This window comes from Brachionichthys hirsutus, chromosome 2, assembly GCF_040956055.1.
Source record: "Brachionichthys hirsutus isolate HB-005 chromosome 2, CSIRO-AGI_Bhir_v1, whole genome shotgun sequence".
Classification (NCBI taxonomy): Eukaryota; Metazoa; Chordata; class Actinopteri; order Lophiiformes; family Brachionichthyidae; genus Brachionichthys; species Brachionichthys hirsutus.
In genome coordinates this window covers 9,227,161-9,238,668 of record NC_090898.1, presented here as the reverse complement: position 1 = coordinate 9,238,668, position 11,508 = coordinate 9,227,161, and the positions used below count along the sequence as shown (strand labels likewise).

The window sequence follows — 11,508 nt, the reverse complement described above, 5'->3', positions numbered from 1 at the left end:
GTAAAAGAAATGGTGTACAAGTAGCTTATACACAATACATTTTAAATACAATGACGAAAACTGTTTAATAAGCAGAATTCAGTTCAACAGAGGCACTCGTCAATGCATCCACATTTGAAGTCGCCATTACGCGCAAAATATTTATGTTCCGGAACAGGAAGTTCTCGCAGAGGTCACCGAGAACTCGCAGTGGCAGCCGGGACGTCGGTGGACTGTGTGCCTGAGCTGAAGAAGGCTGCGTGTCCCCAGTGTCCGCTCCGGTCGCCCGGCAAGGAATGCGCTTCACGAACCCGATGTACAAGCGTGATATTCGGTGAAACGCCAGCCAGGACTGTGGTGTAGCATCGCTTAAATCTATTAGCCTTGGCTTGCGAGCACGATTCACTGAGCTAGCTTGAATAAGCGGGTTTCGTTGATTCATAGCACGCTAGGTCGTTAGCATCGGTCTGTAGCACGCCGGCTAGCTAGCTGGCTAGCACGCTAGTTTCAGTGTGCAGCTGGCCAATCCAGTCAGACGGGAGAGAAGCAGACCGACTACTGAACTCCGCCGCTACTTCAGAGAGGGGTGGTGGCAGTCGGGGGGCTGGGAGAACGCGACGGGGTCGAGGTGAGTCAGGCGCGGCCGATGAGTTCAGACCAGAGCGGAGAGCCGCCGCTGCTGCAGGAGGAGGCTGATCCCGGACCGGAGACCGCTGAGAAGGACGAGGCTCTGCTGGGGCGCGAGGGAGGGTCGGACGGCATGGTGAGTGAGGCCTGCTTTCAGCTAGCAAGCTAGCTAGCTCGCTAGCTAAACGACTGCAGCTCCTTTGATTACTTATTAACACAATACGCCATATTTAGATCACATAGATACTACTTGTGTTTTCAATTTAAAAGTTAGTACTGCCTCGATGTTTGACCGAAGAATTATCTTTCATTTGTTAACCTCACCTAAGCTAATTTGGCTAGCTCGGTGACATGCGTTGCAGATACCCGGCTGGCCTGCGGTGCGCAGCCCGGTCAGCTGGTGTTCTTTGGCCTGTAACACTAGCATACGTTGTCGCTGCGCTTCAGTTGCTCAACACACAAATGTTCAGGCTCCTCTCGCAACCACGCAGAAGTTCAGCTCGGGCCGCATGCAGAATAGTCTGGAGAGGCGGGGGGAGGTAGATTGAGATCCTGCAGCTGTTCTCTTGTGATTAGTTTATTTTATCAATGAAATGTCGCCTTCCAGTATGGTGACACGCGATTTTTAGAAGGAAAAAAAAATTCAATTTTCAGAGTTGCTAGGTTTTAAAGTTAGAGCAGTGGGTTTCCCACTTTTGACAAAGGCTGGAGCTGCTTTTGGTTCAAATTCACTGCATGCCAGAATTTGGTAGTTTGTTACAGATCCCCTGCGGGTTCACATCACGCCTAATCTTTTATCTTAGCAACTTAATTTTGAAGGTTGCAGGCTTTCATTGGGCTCTGGACGTGACACATTTTACTGTCAGTGTCCAAAAGGTTTACAGGTGACCCTGCTATTCTGAAAGTTACTGCCTTCCAGTTGTGAGGTTGTTGTTTTTTTGTTCTGATTTCCAAGTCCACTACCGCATTAGGTCAAGTTATTGTCTTTTCCTTAATTTCTGCTGTGATGGTGATAAATTTCCCCAAAAACCAGCCACTAGGTATATTTAATGAAGTGAAGGCGCTTGCTTAAATTTGTTTGCAAAGTAACTCGATGTGTGTTTAAGTATTTGAGTGCCGATAGTTGGATGGGATAAAATAAACCATTGGGTGGGGGGGGTAGACCAGGGACGAGTTTTAAATGATGCCAAGCTCCGTGCAGGCCTTCATTACAGGCGGAGCACGTCGCTGTCAGATCTGTTTGAAGACAAATTATTAAATTGCACCTGTGTAAAGACGCTGCATGGGAACTGTGACTGAGCGTATTGGGCTTGGTTAATAAACCAAAGTGTCGCCCCTGTTTAATCTTACCTGGCCTCTTCTTGCTGTTGCTGCTTTGAAGGTCACGTCTAAGGGCGTTGGTTTGAACCCAAATGCCAAGGTGTGGCAGGAGATGCCTGTGGCCTCCAGCGAGGCTGTTTCCAGCAGCCCACATTGGCCCCCCTCAGACATCAGTGAGGGTGAGAGACACACATCAGATACTCATTTGAAGTCCTATCATAGTTTTAAATAGTAGAAAAATGATATTGGAGAGCTGTTGATTTCCATTCACATCTACTGATAACAGATTGGCACATTTTCTTTCCAAGACTACACCTGTCAACCAAGTTGTTATTCTCCTTTCATCAATTATGTATCCGTCTGACTTCATTAGACCTGGATTAGACATTGTTGCCCACATAATGAGGACAATCAGAATAGAGACGTGGGTACAGCCCGGGAAATGATCCATTTGTCCTGAAGGAAACTCTTCACCTTGTCTGCAGGTTACTCTGAGACGTCGTCTGCTGGCTTTAAGCAGTACACTGTGGGATTCACAGCCCTGGACGACAGCAGCTCCACAGCGACAGCTGAGATAGCAGTAAATGGGGTGGACCCTCCAGACGTGGGATTTTCCCCTGCTGAGTCCACCACAGGGAGCCAAGGTCGGTCACCTCGCATCACACGCCGGCTCTACAGACTAATCAGGAGCACGACTAAGGATTTATCAATTTCTGTTACCCGATGACGTTTGGATCAAAAATAACATTATAGTCTGGATCTCCATGCGGCGCTGCCGTTTAGCTTTATTATCCCCATCATGGTCATTTTTATAAGACTTTGGAGCCGCGCTAACTGCAGGTACAGAAAACAAAAACATGGCGCTCATGTAAGCTGGTGTCGGACTCAAATGTGGCTTCTGCTGAATTATTGCTAATTGAGAAAGGAAGTGATATCTTTAATAGTTCTTGCATATTTAAGTACAGTGTGTTGACTTAAAGCCACGTGAATGTTCAGACCAGTCCTGAGTTTGGGACGTGAAATGTTCGACTGATTGGATGCCTGCCAGTATCAACGAGTACGATGCATTACAGCATTCACAAGACGGGTTGTTGCGTGGCTGGACAGTAGTTTCCTATTTTACGAGTGCGCCTCTTAAAAGTGGCCACAAAGTGCATGTTTACTTTTTATGGCAGATCATGAGACAAGTCAAATATAGTGATTCCTCCAATCCGAGCAAATATTAGTCTTTCAAAAAGGTGCGTCGTCAATCTTGAGCTTCCATTTCCATTCTTTGATGTCGTGTACTTAATTTCATTTTTGCCTGTATCTGTGAGGTTCTCCATTATAACCATCAACTCTTCGACCGGCATTTAGAAAAGTATATTAAACACCTCCCAGTACTTATTGGTGTTCGGCATTACTGGTCTTGTTGCTGATGTTTTGTTTTTGGCCCTCAGCTGATTCCAAAACTGAAGAACAGCCGATTTCTTCTGAAAATCTGCGGGAGTCCCTGAAGAAAGAGCTGGAGTTTTATTTCTCCAGGTACGTACGAAGCACTCAGACAGCTGTCGGGCTTTAATCTGAAAGGGTCGGGCAAATGTATTACAGATCTGCACATACCTTGATAAGGGGTTTCATGAAAATACATTTGACCGGACTTTTTCAAAGTGAGGACCCAGTGATGAGATCGAGATGCATCGAGGGAAACGATCGAGCAGAGTAACTGACTTTGGTTCTCTTCCTTTACTTCTTCTGTTTCCTTGTCTTTCTCTTCCCAACCCTCTCTTCCAAAGTCAAGTGCTTTGTTCTCGTCCCGATGAGTGTTCAGATTATGAGATCTGAGGGTCGAGTACTAATGACAAGATCAATGCTGCGTGACGAGACTACGCGCACGCTGCTGTAGAAAATATGATGTGAACCTATTTCACAATACGAGAAGTCTAATCTCCAGTTGTTCTCGGTGATTCAGAGAAAACCTCTCGAAGGACTTGTACCTGATGTCCCAGATGGACAGTGACCAGTTTGTCCCTATCTGGACCATAGCCAGCATGGACGGCATCAAGGTCCTGACTACTGACATGGACCTCATCCTGGATGTGTTGAGATGTAACTATTACACTTACAATGCGTGTTGAAAATGATCTGCACGAAGGCGTGTCCAGACGTAAATACTTTTGGAATCCTCAGCCTCTCCGATGGTACAAGTGGACGAGAAGGGGGAGAAAGTCCGTCCTAATCACAAGCGGTGCATCATCATCCTGAGGGAGGTCCCTGAAACCACACCCGTCGAGGTGAAGATGGCGTGTGCAGACACTTATCAATTCAGACTTCATGGCTTCGCAAGACTGAAATTATAGTTGTTTTCCCAAACTTGTTTTTGCGTGCCACTCACAGGAAGTGGAGTCACTGTTTAAAAACGACAACTGTCCGAAGGTGATAAGTGTTGAATTTGCACACAACAACAACTGGTACATCACATTCCAATCTGACACCGATGCTCAGCAGGTAACGAAGTCGACATTTTCTTCATTCCGTCGGAATCCTGCACAATTAATCACCTCACGACTGTCTTTTTCTCCACCAGGCGTACAAGTATTTGAGAGAGGAAGTGAAAACGTTTCAGGGAAAGCCCATTATGGTGAGTTCGTTTAAAACCCGAATGAATGGGCCTATGTTTTTTTGTTTTTGTTTTTAGGGTTTTCACTTATTTCACCCTTTGCTCTTTCTCCTGTGTTAAAGGCCAGGATAAAGGCCATCAACACTTTCTTTGCGAAGAATGGCTACCGTAGCATGGACAGCAGCCTGTACGCGCAGCAGTCCCAGAGCCAGTCCCAGTACAGCTCTACGCTCTACATGCAGCACGTCTACCCACAGCAGCAGTACCCAGTCTACGGCATCGTGCCTCCCACCTGGACGCCTTCGCCCACGCCATATTTTGAAACTCCTCTGGTGAGATGCTCCGACTCTGTTTGGAACATTTGAAGATTTGTGTTTGTTTAGTTGCACATTTAGGCACATCGTGGCTAAAGTGGTTTTCATTTCAGTTTGCTCACATTCAGTCTGTACAATTACTTAAGTTGCAGCCGAAGTGTTTGACTTTTTAATTTTAATTTTTCCGTTCTCAGGCACCATTTCCCAATAGTAGCTTTGTGAATGGCTTTGGCTCTGCTGGACCCTTCAAAACGGCTTCCAGTTCCCTTAATATCGCTCGCCCATTCAACAGAAACCGGTGAGGCTTATTTCTTCTTCCTTTGATGCCATTTATTAATGAGTTATTTTGATGTAACTCGTATTTTAATCTTCTGTGAAATGATATTCTAAATGGCAAGTTTTATCACTTTGCTTGCAAGATGCCAAAGATAATTAGCGATTTAAGTCTGTTAAAAGATGCCATTTCACCAGGGAATTGTTGTTGACTCCGTGTCTTCTTACTGTCCCCATAGTGTCCCCCTCTATTCAAGAAAGAATGTAATAAATGCCTTCAGGTACCACCGTTATACTGCGCTATAAGCTTCATTGCTACCCTCATGTCTTGCCATACTGCAGCAGCCAAATGACTGAATCCATAATGGGGCCCAGTGCCTTCTGATTGTCAGATTTGTACAGCCATGATTCTGTCCATCAGCGTTGAAGGGGAGATGGACATCCTGATAAATGTTGTCTTGCTGTCTACATGGTGGTAGCCGCTGACCTTTAATGACCCCATCGACCCTGAAATCGCGCTCTTTCATGATCAGCCATCATTTTCATTTGACTATTAATCTAGACCTGCTTTCTTTGTCAGTGTATTAACTTATAACATTTTTTTAATGCATTTTAGTTTGGCTAGCTGTTAAGATTTACTCTGCGCTCTTTAAAAACTTTCGTGAAGGCGAATCAGTCGGACCCAGTGATGATATCGAGGTGCGCATAGAGGGAAACCTGGGAGTGGAGTAACTGGCTTTGGTTCTCTCTTTCTCCATTTCATCTTTTTTTCTGTTCCTTTTCCCTCTCTCCGTCCTACCCTTCCATAGTTGGTAGCTTCACTCTCATCCCAATGAGCGTTGAGATTATGAGATCTGAGGGTCAAATGGAGAAGCTCAGTCCATGTCGGGTTTCGCTGCTACTCAAACAGCATCTCAATGTCTGGGTGTCATTTGCGCTTCTCGTGGCGTTTGTGGTCGTTTGCAGATTTCAAGACATGGAGAACGCTGACGTTTTAAACTGCTTCAAACAATCATCAGCACAAATGCTCTTCTGCATGTCTTAACATTTATCCTAAGCATGCTGGATTCATTCTTTAGCAAACTGGCGCCACCAGTGTTTCCTTTGGAATCATTTAAACAGTCCAACCTCCCTTATTTTTTATTTTATATTGGTTCTTGGATCCTAAATAATTAGCAGCATGCCTATTACAGAAGCTGTAGTCAAGTTGGGTAGAATTCAATGCTCCTTTTGACACCGTGATTGCAGAGCAGTTGTCTGTGTGTAATTGCATCAATACACAAAAGCAAGCTCCATTGGGCTATACAGACGATTCAACATGTAAAGTCCTTTACATTTAATTTGTTTCACTATAATCACTTCTGAAATTTTAACCATCACTTGCAAATTTTTCCCGCTTTGACAGTAGCTGTTTCGCCCAGACGGATTTCGTTATGTAGATGATATCTCTACAGCATTACCCAGAAGTCAGAATAGATTATTCGTATTAACAGCGAAGCGACGTTTTGTAGTCTCTATAAACCAGAAAGTCTACAGGAAACCCTGGTTTACCAGTATGGCGTATATTCCACTTATTGGTGACGTTGCTGACTTTTAACCCCCCCCCCCGTGCAATAGAAACCACGTGAAGCCCCAGGTGAGGACGGGTGAGGTGACCGCAGCTTCTCTAACTCCTGTCCCCTTGGAGAGTCTCACTGGGCTGCGCGGCCCGCAGGCCCCGACTCCCGCTGCCGCCACGACGCCGCTCCAGGCGGCCTCTGACCTGAGCTCCTCGTTCTCGCATCTCACCTCCTCCTCATCTATGGAGCCCAGCGATGACGGCATGGCTGGACGTGGAAGGTAAAGTGATTTGATCTGAAAATGTCCAAGTTTGTGCCCGGTTGCTTAGCAAGGGCTGTGATTGATGAGCGATATTGATTATCTATCCTTTTTGTTTTTCAGACGGAGCACAACCTATAGAGGAACACGGCGGAGGCGAGAAGATGAGCGGACTGTGGTAAATATGAGGGTGATTCCCCCCCCCCCCCCCCCCCTCCAATATATTTAGAGACGGAACATTTCATGATGATTTTTCTCTTTTCAATTTCATTTCCCAGCGGCCAGTACCACTGGCGGAGATAAAGGTTTCTCCACCCAAGTTTGACTTGGCTGCGACTAATTTCCCTCCTCTGCCCGGCTGCGTGGTCAGCACGCAGGGAGAGCCGGTGCTGGAAAACCGAATGTCAGATGTTGTGCGCGGTTTGTACAGGGACAAGGTGAAAATGAATTCGACCTTTTTGTACATTTTAAGTGTTTGGGGGGACTGAGAGTTCTAATGAGAATTCCTCCTGGCTTTTTGTAGACTGAACAAACCAATAAAGAAGCCAGTGGGAGTCCAGCTCCAGGCCAAGCCCCAGTCGCAGAGGAGGCTGCGGCTGTTTTAAGTCCTACCCCGGCACCAGTGAGATCTGCTACACAACCACACGGACCCTCAGCCATTGGGTACAAGTGTTTCCAACATAATCCGGATATTTATTCAGTCGCCTTAAAAAATTAAATCCGAACCTGAGTTTCTGACACGCCTTTTTCCGACAGAGTCAATCGCCAGGAGAAAAGGTTTGAACGAGCGGAGCCGGCCGCTTTAGCCCCAAAAGTGACGCCACGCACACCTGTCCAAACAACCGCCAACCCACCCTCCTCCACACAGTCCACGCCCAGCGCCAGAACTCAGCCCGCCGCGACCTCAACAATAGTGGCGACCAGCGCGCCAGCGCCTGCCACAGCAACTGCCCCCGCTGCTGCACAGGTGAGAGTCAGGCTGGTGGTAATAATCGCTTCCGTTTGGGTATGTCTGTGCTGTTTGAGATGTTTAGGGAAGTTGGTGGATTGTTCTCTAATTGTCACCGTCTTTAAATGTTTCTGCACTTCCACCCTACCGAGTGTGAAGATCGAGATCTTCGGGTATCAGGAGATTGTATTCTTTGTTTTAATTTCTCGCTCCTTTTCTCTGTGCAGGAGCCCCGTAAACTCAGCTATGCTGAGGTTTGCCAGCGGCCGCCCAAGGATCCTCCCCCTGTGGCCCCCGCCCCAGCCTCTGGCGCTGCATCAGGCCAACCGTTACGGGAATTGCGTGTGAACAAGGCCGAAGAGCCGGGGTCCAGCAGTGGTCCTGTAGAAAAGCAAGAGAAAGGTCATGACAGGGAGGGAGGATGGGAATGCAAGGAGAGCCGGCCAACACGCGAACGTGACTCTCAAGGCTACTACCGCAGCAATTGCCCCAGAGGCACTGGGGGCCTCAAGTTCCGGGACCAGCGGCGCCCGCCCCCAGCTCGCCGCAGCTCCCCGCATGGAGGACACAGGCACACTGGCAAAGAGCAGAATATCCCGCCAGTGTCGCCAAAGTAAAAACTTGATATAAATATACACAAAAAAAAAAGATGGATGAATATATACATACATAAAATATATAAAGAATAACATAAAAGCAACAATATTATGTTAGCCACTTTATCCCCGGGGACTTTCAAAATGGTAATAGCAGGATATCCAGGGCTAATGGGCAACATGACACGTGGATGACTTCGATGAGTGATTTTGAAAAGAAAACAAATCTTGGGCCTCTAGCATTGTGCTTAAAATATTGTTTTTATATATATATATATATATGGAGGACGTCTCTTGCGATCTGCTCGAGGTGAGAAGATAAAACAGCCCTCAGCCTTTTTTTATTTTAACAAATAGATGTCTGCGAGAACAATATGCACTAAGATGAAAAGAACACGCATATGTCATGTACATATACAAAGATATCACTAACACGTAAAGAGACGTCTTTCTTTCTTTTCTCGTGTGCTTAGGTTTGCAAGTATGACTGAAGTCTGTTGGCATTGGTGAGGAATAGTCACTGCAGTGCTACGGTGTGCTCTTGCGCTGATTTAATGAAATGGACGACTTTTGATTTTTACATCAGCGGTTCAGTCATTGTCCAGAGACTGGACAGTGGTCTTCTGATGTTAATGAAATATGTTTTAGAGGTGGTAACTTGATTCCTGTTCGCGATTGGTTTAAAACGCACCACGGTTGTGTGATTTCTTTTGTTTGGAGTCCCATTTGGATGCTCGCTGGGCATGTTAGCCGCATTGAACCTGCTAGCCTCATCCGAAGTTTCGGGATTTGTCTGTCTGAGCTGTATTGAGGTTTCTACATCATGAATCAGAACATTGTCATGTCGATAATCAGTCAGGTTCTCTGTTTACATGCTTGCTTGGCTAGTTGGTTGATGTTTCCTAAGATGGGACTGGGGGCGGGGGGGCAGATTTGACTGTTCAGTGGGCTTGATGGTTTAGATGAGGTTTAGCTTTTCTACATCATCATGGGGTTATCCAGGTTAAGCTTATATCTGTGAATTATTAACAGTGGCATAGTGTCAAAAATAGACTGAGAAGTGCTGTTAGCTGAGGATGGTAGCTGCTTCAGATTGGGCAGCCAAGACGTGGGACTAAGGAACATTGAAACACTTTCACATGCTATGTGCCAGCTGCCTACCATCATAGTGTGCTAGGATAAAGTTTTGAATTTGAGTTTTTGTTTCCCCCCATGAGGCCTGCTTAAATGATGTAGTCTAGGAGAATCTTGGCCCAGTTAAACTGGATTTTGGGGATGCTGTAGAGGTGTAGATGCCTGTGCTTTATGGCGATAGCCCTTCATGAGATATGTGGGAGAATGTATTTGTAGTTTTCAATTGAGAGAGGGAATCTTCCAGATTGATTTTAGGGCAAATTTGCCGTTTTGTTTTTTTTTCCTTTCCTTTCTCTTCTTTTTTTCTTTTTATTAATTTTTGAAGACCAGGATGACTTAGAATTAAAAGTTTGACTCGATGCATGTATTGCTTTTCAAATTTATTTATTTTAATTCTGATGCACAAAGCTTTTCTCCCAATCTTGGTTGGCTGGTTTCCCCAAAGTTGCGTGAAATCGCATTGGAAAAATAAAATTACAACACTTATATACTGTTGGAGATGTCAGCTGAGCAAAAAATACTTGATGCATTGACTTTGGATTTAGTGATGCAGTATACAAGTAACTAATCACTGGGTCTGTTTTCTTTTTTATTTTTCTTTCATTGAGTGAGCAGCTAGTGGTTTAGTATAATTATATAAATGCACTAACTTGTTTTTACAAATCTTACTCATGATTAATGTGAAATCATTTCAGAAACATATGGTGGTTGTTGTTGACAGGCTTGCAAATAGCAGGAATTTCTTCCCCATCTCCTCCCTACCCATATTCGGCTCATTTGTTTTGTAAATTTTTGGGATGGGGGTGGCTCAAGGAAAATATAGTATCGGATCAACCAAGTGTTTGAGACACAATCCTAGAAACTGTTTGATGTGTCACCAAAAATAAATTATTTTGATTTGGCTTTTCAGCGTCACATTTCCTTCTGCGCCTTTGTTTTTGTATGTGTAATACGCACATCAAATGTGTTTGCTGCAACATTGTCTCTGAACTGTTTTGCATTTCAACGTATTGGCATTGACATGTGGTGGTTTAACATTTAATACGTTCGAGAAGCTGATTCAGACCCTGGATTATAAAAGGTGTCCACCCACCCATTAACAGATCTGCAGTTTGACCAAAAAAAATGATACTTGATGCTTTGCAAGAACAAAATGTATTTGCTCATTTTCAAATGTAATTTGGAAGTTAATCTGACAAACAGCCATTTCACTGCATTAATGAAAAATAAAATGCCCAACTCTGCAATGGACTTTAGACACAATCAGTGTTGGTGTTCGGCCTGACTGCCACCGGGGGCAGCCTCAGCGTCTGTGCTCGGAAAGCCTGTCTTAACACGGCCGTGAGCTGAGCGCATTCATGGCATGCCTGCGGTGTCGCCATATACAGGTCCGTCTTCGGTATATAGAGCACGCTCTTGTTACGGGAATGTAGAATGCAGAATAACTCTGCGAGGTCAGAGGGACTGGGAAAACGGTATAAAACTCTCAATGCGAAGCAAATAAATAGCGTGAGAGGTTCCGGGAGGAAGCGACCCCTGGTTGGTTAACTCGGCTGAACCTATAGCGAACAGGCGCGAGGCCAGAGGGCGTGGCTCTGAGCGATGACGTCCAGTGTTTATGTCACTCCAAACGCGATAACCTGTCAAGACCTTCAGATCGTGGACCACAAACGGTACATTTGCCACATTACAACCGGCGATTCGCGGTGGGTAAATGGGATTTCGGAGTGCATTCGCAAGCGTTTGGAGTAAATCTCATTAAAAAAAGAAAATCGCCCGTCTTTGGCGATGTTTTTCCTCGCGTCGCGACGCTAACGTTAGCTCGCTGTAGAGCTAGCTAGCTAGCTAATTTGTATCAGAGGACCGTATGTTTGCTTCTGCTCTGCAGCATACCAATTT

The 11,508-nt window shown here is 45.5% G+C and overlaps 1 protein-coding gene across 1 annotated transcript; it reads left to right on the top strand.

The window, feature by feature from the left end:
• Positions 1-617: 617 nt before the first annotated feature.
• Positions 618-10,511, top strand: larp4aa (La ribonucleoprotein 4Aa). Its single transcript, XM_068743455.1, has 16 exons — positions 618-742; positions 1,988-2,099; positions 2,412-2,570; positions 3,366-3,450; positions 3,878-4,014; positions 4,096-4,199; positions 4,303-4,413; positions 4,493-4,546; positions 4,648-4,857; positions 5,034-5,137; positions 6,730-6,951; positions 7,054-7,108; positions 7,209-7,367; positions 7,454-7,593; positions 7,687-7,897; positions 8,107-10,511. Exons 1-16 carry the CDS (start codon positions 626-628, stop codon positions 8,494-8,496), a joined length of 2,370 nt encoding a protein of 789 aa, XP_068599556.1. The 5' UTR covers positions 618-625; the 3' UTR covers positions 8,497-10,511.
• Positions 10,512-11,508: the final 997 nt, after the last annotated feature.